Raw genomic sequence first — 23169 nt, 5'->3', positions numbered from 1 at the left:
TGACTCCACAACATGGCGGATATCTGTATGGCTTGTTTGGGCTCTGAGCGCTGTACTCAGATTATAGCATGGTAATGCTTTTTCCGTAAAGTTTTTTTAAAATCTGACACAGCGGTTGTATTAAGGAGAAGTTTATCTAAAGTTCCATGTAAAACACTTGTATCTTTTATCAATGTTCTCTGCAAAATCACTGGATGTTTTGGAGGCAAAACATTACTGAACATAACGCGCCAATGTAAACTAAGATTTTTGGATATAAATATGAACTTTATCGAACAAAACATACATGTATTGTGTAACATGAAGTCCTATGAGTGTCATCTGATGAAGATCATCAAAGGTTAGTATTTAATTTTATCTCTATTTCTGCTTTTTGTGGCTGGAAAAATGGCTGTGTTTTTCTGTGACTAGGTACTGACCTAACATAATCGTTTGGTGTGCTTTCGTCGTAAAGCCTTTTTGAAATTGGACACTGTAGCTGGATTTACAACAAGTTTATCTTTAAAATTATGTAAAATACTTGTATGTTTGAGGAATTTTAATTATGAGATTTCTGTTGTTTGAATTTGGCGCCCTGCACTTTCACTGGCTGTTGTCAAGTCGATCCCTTTAACGGATCTCAGCCATAATAAGTTTTAAGGGCTATTTGACCAAGAAGGAGTGTGATGGAGTGCTGCATCAGATGACCTGGCCTGCACAATCCCACAACCTCAACCCAATTGAGATGGTTTGGGATGAGTTGGAATGCAGAGTGAAGGGAAAGCAGCCAACAAGGTCTAAGCATATGTGGGAACTCCTTCAAGATTGTTGGAAAGGTATTCCAGGCGAAGCTGTTTGAGAGAATGCCAAGAGTGAACAAAGCTGTCATCAAGGCAAAGGGTAGCTACTTTGAAGAATCTTAAATATAAAATATGTTTTGATTTGTTTAACACTTTTTTGGTTACTACATGATTCCATATGTGTTATTTATTCGTTTTGATGGCTTCACTGTTATTCTACAATGTAAACATTTTCTAAATAAAGAAAAACCCTTGAATGAGTAGGTGTGTCCAAACTTTTGACTGGTACTGTACGTACGAACATACTGTACATACATAATTAGTAGGCTAACAACAGATGCAAACATGCACCAAAAAAAGTACAGGATACGTACAAATATTGACAACTCACATGAATGGAATAATGTAATCACGTAAAGCCCTATTTATAATGCAATTTTTTTCTTCATTACATAAAAAAAGAAACACTCTACAAAACTCCCACTATATATACAAAAGTATGTGGACACCCCTTCAAATTAGTGGATGGGGCTATTTCAGCCACACCCGTTGCTGACAGGTATATAAAATCGAGCACACAGCCACGCAATCTCCATAGACAAACATTGGCAGAAGAATGGACTTAATGAAGAGCTCAGTGACCTTCAACGTGGCACAGTCATAGGATGCCACCTTCCCAACTAGTCAGTTAATCAAATTTCTGCCCTACTAGAGCTGCCCCGGTCAACTGTAAGTGCTGTTATTGTGAAGTGGAAACGTCTAGGAGCAACAACGGCTCAGCCGCGAAGTGGTAGGCCACACAAGCTCACAAAATGGAACCGCCAAGTGCTGAAGCGAGTTGCGGGTAACACTCTACTGTCCTTGGTTGCAACACTCACTACCGAGTTCCAAACTGCCTCTGGAAGCAACGTCAGGACAAGAACTGTTCGTTGGGAGCTTCATGAAAGGGGTTTCCATGGCCGAGCAGTCGCACACAAGCCTAATATCACCATATGCAATGCCAAGCGTCAGCTGGAGTGGTGTAAAGCTCGCCGCCATTGGTCTCTGGAGCAGTGGAAACACATTCTCTGGAGTGATGAATCACGTTTCACCATCTGGCAGTCCGACGGACAAATCTGGGTTTGGCGGATGCCAGGAGAATGCTACCTGCTCAAATGCAAAGTGCTAACTGTAAACTTTGGTGGAGGAGGAATAATGGTCTGGGGCTGTTTTTCATGGTTCAGGCCCCATAGTTCCAGTGAAGGGAAATCTTAACTCTACAGTATACAATGACATTCTAGATGAGTCTGTGCTTCCAACTTTGTGGCAACAGTTTGGGCATTGTTTCAGCATGACAATGCCCCCGTGCACAAAATGAGGTCCATACAAAAATGGTTTGTCAATATCGGTGTGGAAGAACTTTACTGGCCTGCACAAAGCCCTGACCTCGACCCCATCGAACACATTTGGGATGAATTGGAACTCCGACTGCAACCCAGGCCTAATCACCCAACATCAGTGTCCGACCTCACTAATGCTCTTGTGGCTGAATGGAAGCAAGTCCCTGCAGCAGTGTTCCATCATGTAGTGGAAAGCCCCAGAAGAGTGGAGGCTGTTATAGCAGCAAAGGGAGGACCATCTCAATATTAATGACCATAATTTTGGAATGAGATATTCGACGAGCAGGTGTCCACATACTTTTGGTCATGTAGTGTATTAAATGTATAGATGAACCATAAGAATGTATAGAGGACTCATCTTCATATCTGTGCCATTATAGCATCTGTGACAGCATGGGCAGCGCCATTGAGGCTACAACCCATCAGAATCTACTTTAAAATGTCTGAAGCATGGTGGAAGCACACAATGGTGCTGTCCATGCTATAACAGCCTTTTGGCCACTAGAGGCTTCTATCATTCTCTATGGGAGAAACCAACATTTCCTCATACAATTCTTTTGCCAGGATTTCTCAAAATATGACTGTAACTGCAGGCAAACCCATTTGTGTGGGCAGTAGTCTCACTAGAGGCTTCTATCATTCTCTATGGGATGAACCAACATTTCCTCATTCTATTCCTTTGCCAGGATTTCTCAAAATATGACTGTCACTGCAGGCAAACCCATTTGTGTGGGCAGTAGTCTCTGCTGAATGCCCAGCAAATAAAACTATATCACTACAGGCAAAAATATACATATAGTCAGACTCAGCAGATTGAGTACAATACACAGCTAGAGAGCTCCAGCCAGCCTCCCTATCAATGAACTGGTGTAAACACAGTGTGGGGATTAACTGCCTTCACCCTGCAGACACACTGCTCCTCCAGGCCCCCAGTTTAGAGGCCTGCTGAGGTCCATGGAGACATGCAGATCATGTTAGAGCTGCAGGCTAGGCCTTTGTATGGCGGGCCTAATGGTGTCTCGTTGGTACAATATTTGTTCAGCGTCAAGACACTACTATGGTGAATGCAGCCACTGGTATGGTTTAAAACAACCACCAAGCAGACGATTGTGCTTGGTGGGCGAGACTGCAGAGTGCCTTGGTCTTTTTCTCATGCGTGTATGGACACCCACGCTGACACACACACAAACTGGCTGACTGTACCCCCCGGTATGATGTGCAGTGTTAAAACATGGTTGGGTTCTGTGTCTAAAAGCATGAAGAGTTTAAACGACTTTCACCCCTCCTTCTCCCTCCTTTCTACCCCCCCCCCCCCCCCCCCCAAGACACACACACACCACATACACAAAAACCACCACCACCATTTACATTATTTTTCTCTCTCTCTGGCACTTGCATGCTCACACACACACACACACACACACACACACACACACACACACACACACACACACACACACACACACACACACACACACACACACACCAACTTATTAATATTAAAAATAAATAAACAGACATTAACAATCATGAATTATTTGTCTAGTGATACAGAAAGACAGACACACAGACAGACAGAGCAAACGTCTAGCAACCCGAAGGTTGAGTGTTTGAATCTCATCACGGACAACTTTGGCATTTTAGCTAATTAGCAAATTTGCAAGTACTTACTTCCTTTTAGCTACGACTACTTAGCATGTTAGCTAACCCTCCCCTAACTCTAACCCTAACCTTAACCCTTTAACCTGAATCCTAATCCTAACCCTGATCCTAACCTTAACCCCTAACCCTAACCCTTTGCCTAGCTAACATTAGCCACCTAGCTGATGTTAGAGACAACACATTTGAATACATAACATATCATACGTTTTGCTAATTGGTAACATATTGTACAAATTGCAATTCATAACATATTGTACGAAATGGATGATAGACATCCACAAATCAATGTATGCCATATTAAACGTAACATATCATACTAATTCATTCCTGAAAGAAGCTAGCTAGCTAACAAGGAGTGTCTAGTTGGCAGAAGAGAAGAAGGGACAAAGAAGGGACAAAGTGGGACAAAATAAGGACAGAAGAAAAGGGAAAGGGGACATTAAGGTGAAGCAGTCCTCTAAAGACACAAAAGACAATAATACAAGAAACAACACTTCTATTGCCTCTCCCTCTACGATACGCACTTCCGGTTTGGTTTGGAGCGAGTAGTTGCATTCCGCTTTGCTCCACAGGTAGTATTACAGGTAGTATTACATTTCATTTCATTACAGTACAACAGTTTGATTTGTTTGATCTTAGCTGGCTACATAGCCGTCTTTGTATCCAAGATAATTGTGTAGTCTAGAGTAATTGTCGAGGTTACCTAGCCAGTTAGAGGTTACCTAGCCAGCTACACTTTCAAACAAAGTCAACAACGCAGCCACTGCTAGCTAGCCTATTTCACCAGCCAGCAGTACTATATCATTTTAGTCAATAAGATTTTTTTGCAACGTAAGCTTAACTTTCTGAACATTCGAGACGTGTAGTCCACTTGTCATTCCAATCTCCTTTGCATTAGCGTAGCCTCTTCTGTAGCCTGTCAACTATGTGTCTGTCTATCCCTGTTCTCTCCTCTCTGCACAGACCATACAAACGCTTCACACCGCGTGGCCGCTGCTACTCTAACCTGGTGGTCCCAGCGCGCACGACCCACGTGGAGTTCCAGGTCTCAGGCAGCCTCTGGAACTGCCGATCTGCGGCCAACAAGGCAGAGTTCATCTCAGCCTATGCTTCCCTCCAGTCCCTCGACTTCTTGGCACTGACGGAAACATGGATTACCACTGATAACACTGCTACTCCTACTGCTCTCTCCTCGTCTGCCCACGTGTTCTCGCACACCCCGAGAGCTTCTGGTCAGCGGGGTGGTGGCACTGGGATCCTCATCTCTCCCAAGTGGACATTCTCTCTTTCTCCCCTGACCCATCTGTCTATCGCCTCCTTTGAATTCCATGCTGTCACAGTTACCAGCCCTTTCAAGCTTAACATCCTTATCATTTATCGCCCTCCAGGTTCCCTTGGAGAGTTCATCAATGAGCTTGACGCCCTGATAAGTTCCTTTCCTGAGGATGGCTCACCTCTCACAGTTCTGGGTGACTTTAACCTCCCCACGTCTACCTTTGACTCATTCCTCTCTGCCTCCTTCTTTCCACTCCTCTCCTCTTTTGACCTCACCCTCTCACCTTCCCCCCCTACTCACAAGGCAGGCAATACGCTTGACCTCATCTTCACTAGATGCTGTTCTTCCACTAATCTCATTGCAAATCCCCTCCAAGTCTCCGACCACTACCTTGTATCCTTTTCCCTCTCGCTCTCATCCAACACTTCCCACACTGCCCCTACTCGGATGGTATCGCGCCGTCCCAACCTTCGCTCTCTCTCCCCCGCTACTCTCTCCTCTTCCATCCTATCATCTCTTCCCTCTGCTCAAACCTTCTCCAACCTATCTCCTGATTCTGCCTCCTCAACCCTCCTCTCCTCCCTTTCTGCATCCTTTGACTCTCTATGTCCCCTATCCTCCAGGCCGGCTCGGTCCTCCCCTCCTGCTCCGTGGCTCGACGACTCATTGCGAGCTCACAGAACAGGGCTCCGGGCAGCCGAGCGGAAATGGAGGAAAACTCGCCTCCCTGCGGACCTGGCATCCTTTCACTCCCTCCTCTCTACATTCTCCTCTTCTGTCTCTGCTGCTAAAGCCAATTTCTACCACTCTAAATTCCAAGCATCTGCCTCTAACCCTAGGAAGCTCTTTGCCACCTTCTCCTCCCTCCTGAATCCTCCTCCCCCTCCTCCCCCCTCCTCCCTCTCTGCTGATGACTTCGTCAACCATTTTGAAAAGAAGGTCGACGACATCCGATCCTCGTTTGCTAAGTCAAACGACACCGCTGGTTCTGCTCACACTGCCCTACCCTGTGCTTTGACCTCTTTCTCCCCTCTCTCTCCAGATGAAATCTCGCGTCTTGTGACGGCCGGCCGCCCAACAACCTGCCCGCTTGACCCTATCCCCTCCTCTCTTCTCCAGACCATTTCCGGAGACCTTCTCCCTTACCTCACCTCGCTCATCAACTCATCCTTGACCGCTGGCTACGTCCCTTCCGTCTTCAAGAGAGCGAGAGTTGCACCCCTTCTGAAAAAACCTACACTCGATCCCTCCGATGTCAACAACTACAGACCAGTATCCCTTCTTTCTTTTCTCTCCAAAACTCTTGAACGTGCCGTCCTTGGCCAGCTCTCCTGCTATCTCTCTCAGAATGACCTTCTTGATCCAAATCAGTCAGGTTTCAAGACTAGTCATTCAACTGAGACTGCTCTTCTCTGTGTCACGGAGGCGCTCCGCACTGCTAAAGCTAACTCTCTCTCCTCTGCTCTCATCCTTCTAGACCTATCGGCTGCCTTTGATACTGTGAACCATCAGATCCTCCTCTCCACCCTCTCCGAGCTGGGCATCTCCGGCGCGGCCCACGCTTGGATTGCGTCCTACCTGACAGGTCGCTCCTACCAGGTGGCGTGGCGAGAATCTGTCTCCGCACCACGTGCTCTCACCACTGGTGTCCCCCAGGGCTCTGTTCTAGGCCCTCTCCTATTCTCGCTATACACCAAGTCACTTGGCTCTGTCATATCCTCACATGGTCTCTCCTATCATTGCTATGCAGACGACACACAATTAATCTTCTCCTTTCCCCCCTCTGATAACCAGGTGGTGAATCGCATCTCTGCATGTCTGGCAGACATATCAGTGTGGATGACGGATCACCACCTCAAGCTGAACCTCGGCAAGACGGAGCTGCTCTTCCTCCCGGGGAAGGACTGCCCGTTCCATGATCTCACCATCACGGTTGACAACTCCATTGTGTCCTCCTCCCAGAGTGCTAAGAACCTTGGCGTGATCCTGGACAACACCCTGTCGTTCTCAACTAACATCAAGGCGGTGACCCGTTCCTGTAGGTTCATGCTCTACAACATTCGCAGAGTACGACCCTGCCTCACGCAGGAAGCGGCGCAGGTCCTAATCCAGGCACTTGTCATCTCCCGTCTGGATTACTGCAACTCGCTGTTGGCTGGGCTCCCTGCCTGTGCCATTAAACCCCTACAACTCATCCAGAACGCCGCAGCCCGTCTGGTGTTCAACTTTCCCAAGTTCTCTCACGTCACCCCGCTCCTCCGCTCTCTCCACTGGCTTCCAGTTGAAGCTCGCATCCGCTACAAGACCATGGTGCTTGCCTACGGAGCTGTGAGGGGAACGGCACCTCCGTACCTTCAGGCTCTGATCAGGCCCTACACCCAAACAAGGGCACTGCGTTCATCCACCTCTGGCCTGCTCGCCTCCCTACCTCTGAGGAAGTACAGTTCCCGCTCAGCCCAGTCAAAACTGTTCGCTGCTCTGGCACCCCAATGGTGGAACAAACTCCCTCACGACGCCAGGTCAGCGGAGTCAATCACCACCTTCCGGAGACACCTGAAACCCCACCTCTTTAAGGAATACCTAGGATAGGATAAAGTAATCCTTCTAACCCCCCCCCCCCTTAAAAGAGTTAGATGCACTATTGTAAAGTGGTTGTTCCACTGGATATCATAAGGTGAATGCACCAATTTGTAAGTCGCTCTGGATAAGAGCGTCTGCTAAATTACTTAAATGTAAATGTAAATGTAATTGGAGTCGCCCAGATTTACATTTACTATGTTATGTCTACCACTGAGTCCATGTTGCCCTGGCAAAGAACAGAAGATCCTATTATTTTCACTTCACTGACTCTCCTATAATTGTTTGGTGTACAACTCTGCGCTCACTCAACACACTGAAGGCCCACTCAAACCGATAGGGAGCACAGTTTAGCTTCTACATTCATATTCTCCATAGACTTACATAGAAATGGAGCAATTACTGTACAAAAGCTTTCCCTAAGATAGATAACAAGACACTTATGCTCTTGTTATAAAAAACGACTCTACATTCTACCGGTGCTTCTCTATTCTCTTTATTCTGGACAAACGGAGCACTATTTCTGTCCTCTTCCCCCTCTCCCTCTTTTCTTCTCCACACTCCCTGTCCATCCTGACTTCCCCTTTTCCTCTCTTCCTCCCTCATTCTCTCCATCCCTATGCCTGCACATTCTTAAAACTATCTTCCTATTGCCCTTCATCCCTATCGTTGCTTCTTATTTCCCCTGCTTCTTATTTTCTCCTCCCTTCCCCATTCTCTCTGTATCTCAAGCTAATGCATTCACACCCCTTCATTCATGGGATGTTTTATTCATTAACGCCATCGCTTCCCCTACGGCTCCTCAACCTACCCCTCCTTCCCTCCCACACATGGTACATCCCCAGAGGCCATCGCTCTATCTCCTTCCTTCTCTACCTCCTCTGACTCTTTCGCTCTCTTTTTCTACCTCCTTCCCTCTCTCTCCATCTTTACCTCCTTCCTTCCCTGTTCTCTCTCTACATCCCGCTCTCTCTTTTTCTCTCTCTACCTCCTTACCTCTCTTTCTCTCTGTACATTAGTCCCTCTCTCTTTTTCTCTGCCTAGTTCTCCTCTCTCTGCCTCTGATGCTTCCCTTTCTTCTTCCTAGCTTAGCCCCTCCCACTCCCTTTAGTCCCCCTTTTCCCATGGAGCTCAGTTGGTAGAGCATGGCGCTCGGTAGAGCATGGAGCTCAGTTGGTAGAGCATGGCGCTCAGTTGGTAGAGCATGGAGCTCAGTTGGTAGAGCATGGAGCTCAGTTGGTAGAGCATGGAGCTCAGTTGGTAGAGCATGGCGCTCAGTTGGTAGAGCATGGAGCTCAGTTGGTAGAGCATGGAGCTCAGTTGGTAGAGCATGGAGCTCAGTTGGTAGAGCATGGAGCTCAGTTGGTAGAGCATGGAGCTCAGTTGGTAGAGCATGGAGCTCAGTTGGTAGAGCATGGAGCTCAGTTGGTAGAGCATGGAGCTCAGTTGGTAGAGCATGGCGCTCAGTTGGTAGAGCATGGAGCTCAGTTGGTAGAGCATGGAGCTCAGTTGGTAGAGCATGGCGCTCAGTTGGTAGAGCATGGCGCTCAGTTGGTAGAGCATGGAGCTCAGTTGGTAGAGCATGGCGCTCAGTTGGTAGAGCATGGAGCTCAGTTGGTAGAGCATGGCGCTTAGTTGGTAGAGCATGGAGCTCAGTTGGTAGAGCATGGCGCTCAGTTGGTAGAGCATGGCGCTCAGTTGGTAGAGCATGGCGCTTAGTTGGTAGAGCATGGAGCTCAGTTGGTAGAGCATGGCGCTCAGTTGGTAGAGCATGGAGCTCAGTTGGTAGAGCATGGAGCTCAGTTGGTAGAGCATGGCGCTCAGTTGGTAGAGCATGGCGCTCAGTTGGTAGAGCATGGAGCTCAGTTGGTAGAGCATGGCGCTTAGTTGGTAGAGCATGGAGCTCAGTTGGTAGAGCATGGAGCTCAGTTGGTAGAGCATGGCGCTCAGTTGGTAGAGCATGGCGCTCAGTGGGTAGAGCATGGCGCTCAGTGGGTAGAGCATGGCGCTCAGTGGGTAGAGCATGGCGCTTGCAACATCAGGGTTGTGGGTTCCATTCTCACGGGGGACCAGTAAGGAAATGTATGTACTCACTGCTATAAGTCGCTCTGGATAAGAGCATCTGCTAAATGACTTAAATGGAAATGGAAAATGTACTCTTTGCTCCATCTCTCCCTCTCTATACTCCCCCTCTTTCCTTTATCTATAAATACTCTAAGTAGTTCTCTTTTCTCCATATCTTTTATTATCTCCATGGGAATCATCCCGTCTATTATAGAATCATTATTAAATGCCTGTGTTAGTTCTCTGCAGTCCATTGAAACAACACAGTGAGATTTCATACAAACACAGGTAATACAGAAAATCCGCAAAACCCTCCTCTCTATTTCCCATCAGTCTCTATTTTCTATTCATCGTTGCGATCGCTTTCTTCATTCCCCGTATCTCTCTCACCCTCTTTCTAGTTCTCCCTCTCTCCTTTAGTCTCTAACTTCTCTCTCTGTAAGAGTTTGAACAGCGCTTAAGGCTCCTTCTCACTTCTGAAAGATAAGTGCTGGTTCACCCCAAGCTTTTTTGATCTGAAATGAAAGAGAATATGAAACACCTCTAACATATTCATGGCATCTATCCTCCATCACTTCCACCATAAGACAGTATTGCAGCTATTCCCAGGGGAAAGGAGGAGGGATGGGAAACACGTCTAGTCCTGTGTCCTTGTGAGGACATAACACTACTCTGTTTCCAGAGACTCACTCACAGGAACAAACACACACATTTTTCATAAATAGTCAGAAATGTCACACAAAATGTGCATCAGACATAAGCATACACACACACACACACACACACACACACACACACACACACACACACACACACACACACACACACACACACACACACACACACACACACACACACACACACACACACACACACACACACACACACACACACACACACACACACACACACACAAACACACGCAGTGACTAAACACCTATTAGCTGTGTAGTCTACCTGTGTAGTCTTCTCTGCAGATACAGGTGTAGCCTCCCTCCCTGCGAGCACACACTCCTCCGTTGAGACAGGGGTTGGAGTAACACAGGTTGATCTCAGTCTCGCAGTAGTCCCCAGTGAAGCCTGCGGGGCAGCGGCAGCGCAGCCCGGCGATGGGGTGGATGGGCCGGAACAGGACGGAGGGAGAGGAGATAAAGGGAGCAGAGCTGTTGAAGCGAAGCACCGAGATGCACTTCATGTAGTTCTGACACGGCTCCCGCAGACACACGTTGTCATCGAACGGGAGCACCTGTTTTACAACACACACACACACAGATAGTTTCAATTCAGTGGACGGGTTGGGAAAAGCGTGAGAGTGAAAGAGAGCGTGTGTGTGTGTGTGTGCGTGTCCGTCCATGAGTAAAATGTACTCTTGTAAGTGTGTGTGTTCAGTGCGTACATCTATGTATCTTGATGCGTAATATGTCTAATGCTATCTGTGTTTCTGAGTTGATCTGTCTGTTCTTCCGCCTCCCGTACCTCCATCTTTGCCAAGGAGGTGAGGTGCGGACGGTTGAGGTAGAGTTGCTCTTCCAGGGCCTCTGAGGGTAAAAAGTTACCCCCGGGCAGCGCAGCGGTGAAACTGACGTTCAGGATGCCCCCTGTCTCGCCGTCCGGCTGGATGTTAAATACAAAAACATCCTCCGGAGGGATGGACAGCACCGCCGACACCCCCTCCAGGAAGTGACCCAGCAGTGGGGACAGGAAGTGCTCCTGGGACATGTTTTGGAGGCGCACTGTCACGCTGCTGCTCAACATGTCCTCTGTGATGATGAGCACTCGAAGAACGCACTGGGCCGAGATACTGTGGACTCCGTCTGAGAGAGAGGGGGAGAGAGGGAGAGGGGGGTGAGGTTGCTATGTCAATCTGTAGAGATACACATATTTAGGTAGCATGAAGAGCTTGGTAGTGTGGAGTACTACAGGACAAATAGGAAAGTAGGAGAGAGTGAGGGTCGGTGGAGCTACTGAGAGACAGGAGAGACAGGAGAGAGTGAGGGTCGGTGGAGCTACTGAGAGACAGGAGAGAGTGAGGGTCGGTGGAGCTACTGAGAGACAGGAGAGACAGGAGAGAGTGAGGGTCGGTGGAGCTACTGAGAGACAGGAGAGAGTGAGGGTCGGTGGAGCTACTGAGAGACAGGAGAGAGTGAGGGTCGGTGGAGCTACTGAGAGACAGGAGAGGCAGGAGAGAGTGAGTGTCGGTGGAGCTACTGAGAGACAGGAGAGAGTGAGGGTCGGTGGAGCTACTGAGAGACAGGAGAGAGTGAGGGTCGGTGGAGCTACTGAGAGACAGGAGAGGCAGGAGAGAGTAAGGGTCGGTGGAGCTACTGAGAGACAGGAGAGAGTGAGGGTCGGTGGAGCTACTGAGAGACAGGAGAGAGTGAGGGTCGGTGGAGCTACTGAGAGACAGGAGAGAGTGAGGGTCTGTGGAGCTACTGAGAGACAGGAGAGAGTGAGGGTCTGTGGAGCTACTGAGAGACAGGAGAGAGTGAGGGTCTGTGGAGCTACTGAGAGACAGAAGAGAGTGAGGGTCTGTGGAGCTACTGAGAGACAGGAGAGAGTGAGGGTCTGTGGAGCTACTGAGAGACAGGAGAGAGTGAGGGTCGGTGGAGCTACTGAGAGACAGGAGAGAGTGAGGGTCTGTGGAGCTACTAAGAGACAGGAGAGAGTGAGGGTCTGTGGAGCTACTGAGAGACAGGAGAGAGTGAGGGTCTGTGGCGCTACTGAGAGACAGGAGAGAGTGAGGGTCTGTGGAGCTACTGAGAGACAGGAGAGAGTGAGGGTCTGTGGAGCTACTGAGAGACAGGAGAGAGTGAGGGTTTGTGGAGCTACTGAGAGACAGGAGAGAGTGAGGGTCTGTGGAGCTACTGAGAGACAGAAGAGAGTGAGGGTCTGTGGAGCTACTGAGAGACAGGAGAGAGTGAGGGTCTGTGGAGCTACTGAGAGACAGGAGAGAGTGAGGGTCTGTGGAGCTACTGAGAGAAAGGAGACAGAATGAGGATGTTGACATTGTGGGGGGAGGGGAGCGGTGGCAGCTGGTTTGATTACAGGATTATGAGGAGGCTGACTCCCTACTGACCTCACACACGCTCACATCACACACGCACACACACACACACACACACACACACACACACACACACACACACACACACACACACACACCCACACCCACACCCACACACACACACACACACACCAGGCACTAATAAATGAACAGCCAGGGGGTCGACTAGGATTATGAGAGGAAGGCTCAAACCAAAATATGATTCTTCATGTTCAAGAAATAATATGGGGAAAAACAGTGGAGAATTTCTCTCATTGTAAAAAGAAAAAGGAAATGTCAACACAGAATACAAAATAGGGAATACTGCTCAGGCAAAATAACTTGCAAAAATGAATATCTAATTACTTTTTTTCTTGTAATGAGACATGGATCGTAGTCAAGGAGGTAATCTTTTGTGATTTGCACCCCTTGCCTGGCTTATTTCCAGCTAGCAGCTACATAGCTAACTCAGAAACAGGTACACACAATGAGCTACAATATAGGCTAATCCACCTAGCAGCTAGCTAAGTCGGGAGCAGGTAGGCTACATACAGTACAATATAACTGAGCAATCAGCAATAACTTAGGAACAGATACTGTACATACAGCACAATAATAGAACCCAGCTAGCAGCTAGTAGCTAACTCACTCTGAAGCAGGTATTGTAGCTACACAGAGTACAACACAACCCAGACCTAATGCATGTAGCTACTGGCCCTCTGAGGCTAAGCTACCTTTCTAGCTATAAACTTTTATAACCCTCCCCAAAGCATAAATGGAGGTTATTTTAGCATCTTTAGCACTGAGGGGAAAACAAGCGTTTGTAAATAACACTTTGTGGGCTTCTTTTTGCTCCTATCCATGTTTTCGTGTCATGACTCCACACTTCAAACGGAGGAGTGGTGTTTTAGGTCTGCTGGGTTGAGAGGGGCTACTCCAGGTACACTTGGCTAATATAGTTTTACCGCCTCCTAGATATAAGCAATGCTTCCTTTCCTAAACCTAGGGCTGGAAATAGCAAGCTGCCTGCTACCCACGTCAGTAGCTATGCAGTACATGCCCAAACCCTTTTAAAGAGATGGAGCCTTGCCTTGCTCCTCTGTCACTTCAGCCAAACCTGAACCTGCTGCGAGACGGGAACAACTTTCATTTCATGTACACACACAGCTCCCTTTCCCTCCAGTCATATCAGGGGAGACTGAACAAGTGTTGGCCTTTTCAAATGGATGGAAATTGTTTTGGGCATGCAGAGTCACCTAGAAATAACAAGTGTAGGTCCCCAGGATGGTTAAATTATGAACACACAATGTGGCTCAGACTCCCACACACGGAAACACACACACAACCACACACACACACACACAACCACACACACACAACTACAGAAAGAAACACATCCATAGCCTGCATTCATTCACAATCTTGCTCGTGTGAACAGACACACACATGCACACTACAGGCAGTGGTCTGACAGATGATTTCTGTGCTCTGTTTGTTTTAAAATCCCTTCTCCCCCTGAGGTCTGAACACTCATTATTCTCAGTGCAAAGTAGAACGGAATAAGCCACACAGTCAAAGAGCTCTCTGCAGGCTTATACTGCATCTTAACAACACAGTGTCTAATCTCCCATTAAACCACATACATGGATACACACACACACACGATCACTTTACACACACATTAGGCATCAGCATAAAAGTGCATTTTACAGACATATGCTTATAGTCTCAGTGATCTGATCTATCTGTTTTATCTTCCCAGGCGTACAGACGTATCTACCACGCCACGTTTACAACTACTGTATGTATATAACGGGAAATTACTTATTTGTAGCATACACACTCCCTCACATTGATTATACTGTCCTTACGCTTGCACACACAAATACACCTGGACACACTTACTACAGGATGCATCGGTGTGTGTTGAATAAGTAAAGGATGATCCTAAGAGAGGAGAGGAGAGGAAAGAAAGAGAGAGGGAGAAAGAGAGAGGGGGTATTGGACCCTGCTGTCTATTGTGGTTAAAGTGCATTACAGAGGGATTATATTATTATTATTTATTTTTTGTACTTTTACCCCTTTTTCTCCCCAATTTCGTGGTATCCAATTGGTAGTTACAGTCTTGTCCCATCGCTGCAACTCCCGTATGAACTCAGGAGAGGTGAAGGTCGAGAGCCATGCGTCCTCCGAAACACAACCCTGCCAAGCCGCACTGTTCTTGACACACTGCTTGCTTAACCCGGAAGCCAGCCGCAACTATGTGTTGGAGGAAACACTGTACAACTGGCGACCAAGTCAGCTTGCAAGCACCCGGCCCACCACAAGGAGTCGCTAGAGTGCAATGGGACAAGGACATCCCAGTGGGCCAAACCCTCCCCTAACCCGGATGACGCTGGGCCAATTGTGCGCTGCCTCATGGGTCTCCTGGTCATGGCCAGCTGTGACACAGCCTGGGATCGAACCCGTGTTTGTAGTGACGTCTTAAGCACTGCGATGCAGTGCCTTAGACCTCTGCGCCACTTGGGCTGCTAACAGAGGGATTATTTAATGAGAAAATCCTACAGCTGGAGCAGGAAGAAAAGGATCTCTTTACGAACACTGTAAACTGTGCCAAACTATCTGGCCATCCCTTGCATGACCAGTCAAGAACACATTTATATATGCTGGACGGTAAACGTTTACAACACACATTTTATAGAAAGTGCAAATCAAATCTCTATTATTTGCCTTTCATGTTTAAATATCTCTGTCTACACCCATATGTACTGTATAGACACACACAAACACAGATACACACCCAAGCACACAGATTCACACACACACACAAACAAACACACACACACACACACACAAAAGAGGGGAAGTGGTGGTGGTCTGTGTTGGTGTCCCAAGGGAAGAAGACAGACAGATGGACAGAGACAGATATCAGATGAGTCCTGCTGTCCTGTTGGGATCTTAGACCGACTGGCTATATTACATCTTAATCTCCCCACTCTCCAGTCTTAGACAAGAGCACGAGTCAAAGCCAAGCAAGCGAGAGAGAACCAGAGACAGCCACAGCCCCAGAGAGAGAGAGAGAAAAGAGAGTGATACAGAGAGCCCATGAGAGACAGAGAGATAGAGCGAGAGACAGAGAGCATGAGAGAGAGAGCGTGAGCAGAGAGAGAGAGAGAGAATGTGAAGGGAGGGGAGGAGAGGGGAGGGGAGCCAGGCAGACACAGACAGCAGCATATACAATGAATCTGACAGACTTGCTCTCAGACTGACTGTATTTCATTATAATCTCATAACACTCCAGCCCTGGAGGAGAGGAGTGGGCAGAGAGAGGCTGAGAAAGGCTGAGTGTGGGAGAGACGGAGGGAGGGCGAAATGGAGGGAGGGAAACGATGAACAGAGACTCCTACTGCAGAGGGAAAATTGAAAGGGACAGGGAGAGAGGGAGAAAGAGAGATGCACAAACACACACGCACATACGATCACGCAAACATACACAGACAAACAAACAAACACAGATAGACAAACAAACACACACTCGTATTCAAAATCACACACAAATAGGCATTAAGCACCCACAATGCAATTGGAATAAAAGCTCTGTAAATAGGCCAGCTCACACAAAAACACTGCCCATATAAAACCTATTTATTAACAAACTAGAAATGCATGACGGTTGTACAGTAAAATAAATCATAAACCATCGTCACCAGGCAGTTTATCATACCATGCCACATTTTGCCTTATTTATCTCAATACAAATACATAAATCATGGAACAAGAGCCTAAGTATTTGAAATGCCCCTTTAGCGCTCAGTCATTCACATTTTCTGACCAGCCCTTCCACACACTCTTTCTGTCCCACACACACACACAAACCACACACTCTTTCTGTCCCACACACACACACACACACACACCACACACTCTTTCTGTCCCACACACACACACACACACACAAACCACACACTCTTTCTGTCCCACACACACACACACACACAAACCACACACTCTTTCTGTCCCACACACACACACACACACAGACACACACCACACACTCTTTCTGTCCCACACACACACTCTTTCTGTCCCACACACACACACAAACCACACACTCTTTCACACACAAATCTCTCTGTCCCCGTCCCTCTCTACACATCCAGCCACACTCTCTCTCTCTCTGGCTCACCTGTGACAGTGATGAGCATGGGGGCCACCAAGGCTCTGTTGTTGTCCAGCTTGCGGCTCAGCCGGATCTCCCCGCTGCTGTGGTTGAGAAGCAGCAGGTGCAGCTCGTTGCCCCGGTCGATAGTGTAGTAGAGACGGTCGCTCACGTCCGGGTCGTGGGCCGGCACCCGTCCGATCCCCCCACTGGGGAAACTGTTGGAACGGTTGGACACAAAGTTGTTGAAGATAATCTGGAAGTCCTGGAGCTGGGGCCGGTTGTCGTTCTGGTCCACCAGCCGGATGCGCACCGTGGCCCGACTCACCAGGGGGGCTGAGGTGGCCTGGACCACGATCACGTACTCTGAGCGGGCTTCGTAGTCCAGGTCGATGAGGGAGGTGAGCTCCCCAGAGAAGATGTCCATCTGGAAGATCTCAGGGATGTTACCTTCTACGATCTGGTACATGATCTGGGCGTTGGCCCCCTCGTCTGGATCTGTGGCTGTAATCTGGGCCACCACTGACCCCACAGCGCTGTTCTCCTTCACTAGAACCTCAAAGTCGTCCGCTGGGAACACGGGCGCGTTGTCATTGACATCGAGAACTGTCACCTGGATGTGGACGGGAGTCCGCTGTGGAGGCAACCCACGGTCCACTGCGTACGCCGTCAGCTCATAGAAGGGAACACTCTCGCGGTCCAGACGACGGACCGTGCGTACAATGCCCGATGTGGGCTCGATGGTGAAGTCACCGTCGCCGTCCTCCCCATTCTGGAAGGTGTACTGGACGCGGCCGTTGGCGTGGGCATCTCGGTCCATGGCGGATATCTGTAGGACGCTAGTGAAGGGTGGTGCGTCTTCACTGACGGTGCCCTGGTACCTGGGGCTGAGGAACTGTGGTGCGTTGTCATTCACATCGTTCACATTCACCTCTACGTAGGTGGTGTCAGACTTCTGTGGGATGCCGTTGTCCCGGGCGGTGATGGCTAGAGTGTAGGTCATCTGGTCTTCGTAGTCCAGCTCGGCCTGCAGGGTGATGGCTCCGCTGGACGGGTCGATGCGGAACTGGGGGATGTTGTCCTCCAAGAAGTAGGTGATGCGAGCGTTCTCACCGACGTCATCATCCGTGGCACTGATGACCACGACCGTGCTGCCCGGCGGCCGATCCTCGTTCACAGACACTGAGTAGTGAGCGCTCTGGAATACAGGCCGGTGCGTGTTGGCATCCGTGATGTTGACGTGGACCTGGCACGTGTCGTGTAGTGTGCGGTCTGAGGCGGTCACAGTCAGAACGTAGCGCCGTTCCTGTTTGTAGTCGAGTGGCAGCGCTAGGGAGACCATCCCCGACCCTCCGGCTGTGCTTATGGCAAAGCGGTTACGCGTGTTGCCCCCCGTGATCTGATAGGTGACCGCACTGTTGACATCACGATCGACCGCGGTCACAACGACCACACTGGTGCCCACGGCCGCGTCCTCATTAAGCCTCACAAAGTACTCTTTCTGCAGAAACTCTGGCCTGTTGTCATTGACGTCCATCACTGTTATGGTCACGCTGGCTGTGGCAGAGAGAGGTGGGACGCCATAGTCTCTGGCATCCACCCCAAAGAAGAAGTGTTCTACAGACTCTCGGTCCAGAGCCGAGCTGACCGTCACCCAGCCGGTGGCAGAGTTGATGGTAAAGGGCATGTCAGGGCTAGTGCCAGTCAGCCTGTACTCCAGACGGGCATTGTCCCCAGAGTCGGTGTCGATGGCCTGGATGTGGAGGATGGAGCTGCCCACGGGGGCGCTCTCCAGCACTGATGCCTGGAACGGTGTGGAAACGAAGATGGGAGGGTTGTCGTTGACGTCGGTCACCTGCACGCTGATGATACCTGTATTGTTGGAGAGGGGCGGCCGGCCGTTGTCCTGGGCCCGTACCCTCAGAGTGTATTCCCTCTCTGCCTCGAAGTCCAGAGGGGCAACTACCTGGATCTCCCCCGTCACACTGTCGATGTTGAACTGGCCCCGGCTGTTCCCACTGATGATGTTGTAGTGGACGGCCGCATTGCCATCCTTATCATAGTCCGTAGCACTTACCCTCAAGATCTCCGAGTGGGGCCGGACATCCTCCCTGACCGCCACCACATAGCGCTTCTCGCTGAACTGGGGAACGTTGTCGTTCTCGTCCAGCACCGTGATGAAGACCTTAACGGTGGCTGAGCGCGGCCCGGGCTCCTTTCCCTGGTCACTGGCCTCCACGTGGAGGGTGTAACGCTCGTTGGTCTCCCTGTCGACTGCCCCCCGCGTAGTGATCAGCCCTGAGCGGGGGTCGATCTCGAAAGCGGAGCGGGCGGTGGCTGCGGTGTCTCCTATGAAGCGGTAGCGGATGTTGGCGTTGGACGGGGCATCCAGGTCAGTGGCTCGGAGCTGCAGGATGGGGTAACCCTCTTCCACGTTCTCCCGGATGGTCTCCCGGTACTCTGCATGCTCAAAAATGGGCGAGTGGTCATTGCGGTCGGCCACGGTGATGGCCACCATGGTGGTGCCAGAGAGGCGTGGAGAGCCGTGGTCTGACGCTGTGACCCGGAAGTAATGCAGGTCCATGTGCTCCCTGTCCAGCACCTGGGAGGTGGTGATGAGGCCTGTGTCGGGGTCAATGTGGAAGTAGTCAGTTGATCTGCTGTTCATGAGAGGGGCCATGGTGTAGCTGAGCATGCCTGCGTCACCTGAGTCTGGGTCTGTGGCTGAAATGGCTATGACTGAGGTGCCTGGGGGCTGGTTCTCTGGTACCTGCACCTGGAAGTTATACAGGGAGAAGTGAGGGTGTCTGTTGGCAGCACGGCGAACACGTCCCACCACCAAAACCTCTTTCTCTCTGTCCTCCTCACCTCCATCTTTCACTATGTGCCTTTCCAGGCTTCTCTCTCCCCTGGAACTGTGCCTTTCCTCCTCTTCTTCCCACTCTCCCTGTGTGCTTTCACCCCCCTCCCACTCTTTGTTCACCCCTCCTCCTGTTCCACTCTGTGCCTGTGTGTGCCTGGCCCTCTCCTGACCCTTTCCTCCCTCTCCCTCTCCAGTTATATCTGTTTGGGCTGTGGCTCTCTTTGTTATTCCTTCTGACTCCCACTCCTCCACTTCCTCTCTCCACGGCTCTCTGGCCTGTCCCTCCCCCACCTGTAATTCTCCTTCCCCAGACCCCTCTTCAACCTCGACCCCCATATGCCTCTCTCGCAGACTGACACCTTCTTGTTGTAACGGCACCAGTTTACTGGATTTTAATTGCGTGCGCGTGCCCCCCTGTACAGTGGTTAAGCTGTCGACAGCACACGCAGCGTGGAGGCACTCTTCCGGGAACGAGCCCTGCTGTGTCTGGGAGCAGGGTCCACTCAGATCCCCCGACACATGTCTACTATCGGCATCGTTACTTTCGTCATTCGTTAGAACATTCTCCTCTTTGTTCTCCTCGTTGCTATTGTTGTTGTGGTTCTGGTTGTCATTTCTGATGTTGTTATTGCTATTGACGTTGTGAACACTCCCGAAAAAGATTGTCTGAAAGTGGTGAGCCAAATCTGCGTGTTTACTTTGGGAATCCTGTGTAAAGGTTTTCATGGGAGCTGTCCACAGTGCCTGTGGTGCTGAACTCATGTGCTGAGAACGGGTAGTGTGGTGGGGGCTAGCTCGTGGCCGGGAATGTGAGTCTGAGTCATCATCCCGTTTAGTCAGGTTGAGCTCGATGGAGAATGATAAAGGGGTTGTGGTAACGATATCCCTGTGAGTAACACCAGACTTAATTGCACGGGCGTGTGCCGAGAATGATATAGTGTAATCGGTGATGGAAGATATTACAGGCGTGACGAGAGCTGACTCACTGTGAGCTGGCTCAGACTGAGGGTTAGGATTAGTGGCTCGAACAGACAATTCTGCTGCCTGTATGTCGTCATGGAATAAGGAAAACGAGTTTGTAGAGCTAAGTGAATGTATGTTTTCATTAGCGGTATGCCTACCGTTAGATAGAAAACAGAGACTATCCGTAATATTTGTGGTGGGGGGAAATTGGATGTTGACATTACTCCCTGCTATGCTCCCCCTAGGTCTAATAACGCTGGCTGAAGGTCCTCCCCCCACATCCATCTGCTGCAAACCACAACACCTCGTTACGGGGAGAGACCCCCAGGGTAACCCCTTGCTCTCTACACGGGATTGAGAGGTCTGTTCTCGGCCTGCCACCACTGATAATTTCTGTGGAGGAGCAGCCCGCACTTTAGGCTTGGCTGTTAGATAAACAGAGGCAAAATCATCATCCGGATCATTTGCGTTTACGTGATTGTTGACTTGTGCCTTCTCTCTGTCCATCCTCTGGCCCACACCCACCTGTCCAGGTGGTTGCTTAGCTATATATATGTGCTGTGTTGGAGAAAGTGGCTGGTGGAGAGGCCTTCTACACCTTTCAGAAGCCCCTCTCACGTCCCTAGCTATCTCGAACGCCTCGCTATCAGGTCCCCGGTGGTGGCCGCGCACAAAGACTCTCCTGGTGTCGGGTTTGGAGAGCAGCAGACAGGATGGTAACCGCGCGCACACTCTAGTCCTTTGTACAAACCGCATTTTGCCATTTTGAACAGGGGAAGAGAAAACAGGTGAAACAACGCCCCTCTCCCCACTGCTGCTCCTGCTCATACCTGCAGGGTCGGGAAGCATGTCTCCATTCCACGCCCCTGTCGCCCCCCTTTCTTCCGTGCACACGGGTCCAAAAGGGTCTCCGTGCGCTCCGTGCCATATAAAAAGACTCCACACTGGGCATTCTGGTCCAGATGGGAACCGCTGTAACGTCCACCTGGGGCGAATCACCGAGCCGCTGTTGCTCGCCAAGACCCCAGCTTCCCCGGGATGGCTAGGTGTCTCAGGGCAGGGTCCCGGGCTCCAGCGGCAGGGCCCTGCTGCCTTCGCCGGGATAACTGCTAACAAAGGGCTGAGGAGCAGGTGGAGAAGAAGTGGCGAGAGCAGGCAGGAACCCAGTAGCAGTGCAGCCATTAGTCTGGTAAGATCCTTTCTCCTCTCCCCCTTTCTCCCTCTCACCCCTCTCTCTTTCTCTCTCCCTCGCTCTCTATCTTCGAGTGCGTCTCTTCCTCTCTTCCGTCGCCGGCTAGGTCGCCAGCTCCAGCGGCACCGCTCGACACCTTCCCCCGCGCTCCCCCGTCTCTCCTTGGGCCCGGGAAGTTGTCATTTACTCGCTGTGTTCGGTAGAACTCGGTCTGTCGGCGTCAGGGGTGCAGCATCTCTCCCTTTCATTCATATCCAACATGGCTCTCAGCAGACCCCGTGGTACTACCATCCTCGCGTTACACTCTCCTCCTCTCAACACCCCTCCCCCTCGCTGCTCTCCGCCTCCCTCTCTACTCACAGAAATAGGAGAGAATGGTTTATTCCACGCGCAGGGCTGTTACACCCGTAGCCGCCATATCCACAACTGGAAGGCGACTCTATATCTCACAATCATCTTTTAATAAACCCATCTCAATAAATTACATTACAGCCTTATAGCCTATATCAGAACCTAATAGCCATGTAGCATATGAAAACAAATACCATTTTGGTGATAATTAGAAATATTTATGCTTTATTAAATATTAAAGTATAACACAGAGAGTACTGCAAATTATGTTTATTATTGCGCATGTTCTGTCACTCGTAACCTAATACATTATAAAGACAGTTAGGCCTATGTTATGTACCAGTTATGTTATGTACCAGTTATGTTATGTACCAGATGAACTGGCTGAGTTGAGCCTCTCCATGACGTCATGCTCTGCCTAAACATCAATGAGTCATTTACAGTAGCCTAGCTAACCCCTATTCATTGCTTTTCGTTCGATATAATCATCACCCTTCACTTATTATTTGAGTTAAACATGAATTTATATGGATATGACCAAATATATTTCCTTGTATTTGCAAAGTGGATAAAAAGTCGTTTATATGAAAATATCACTTTTATTCCCAATTTAATCACACAATTTATTCTGCTGGTGAATATACAGCCTATAAATGAAATCCCCACATTTCGGAAATGGCTGAGGGAGGGAAGGCGTGTCTGGCAGTCTTGGCTTGCATCGTCGGATGTGCTGTGGCACAAAATTGATATGTTAGGAAAACCAATCTGTGTTTCTCTCAGTCTGGCTGCCTGTCGCCGCTGCCATGGTTGGAGCGGATCCACACATTTTGAAATATTCATGCTCCAACCACAATAATATTG

The 23169-nt window shown here is 49.5% G+C and overlaps 1 protein-coding gene across 1 annotated transcript in view; it reads right to left on the bottom strand.

Moving 5' to 3' along the window:
• Positions 1-22274, bottom strand: part of celsr3 (cadherin, EGF LAG seven-pass G-type receptor 3) — a 58064-nt gene extending 35790 nt beyond the window's left edge. The window contains exons 1-3 of the mRNA XM_071348467.1: positions 16967-22274; positions 11214-11551; positions 10695-10983 (exon numbers count right to left, since the gene is read on the bottom strand). Of these exons, the coding sequence (XP_071204568.1) occupies positions 10695-10983; positions 11214-11551; positions 16967-21947 (5608 nt within the window). The 5' untranslated portion in view covers positions 21948-22274. The remainder of the gene's footprint in view (positions 1-10694; positions 10984-11213; positions 11552-16966) is intronic.
• Positions 22275-23169: the final 895 nt, after the last annotated feature.

The sequence above is a fragment of the Salvelinus alpinus genome, chromosome 17 (genome assembly GCF_045679555.1).
Source record: "Salvelinus alpinus chromosome 17, SLU_Salpinus.1, whole genome shotgun sequence".
Classification (NCBI taxonomy): domain Eukaryota; kingdom Metazoa; phylum Chordata; class Actinopteri; order Salmoniformes; family Salmonidae; genus Salvelinus; species Salvelinus alpinus.
Note: the sequence above shows the minus strand (reverse complement) of the source record. Positions and strands in the feature narration are given on the sequence as shown.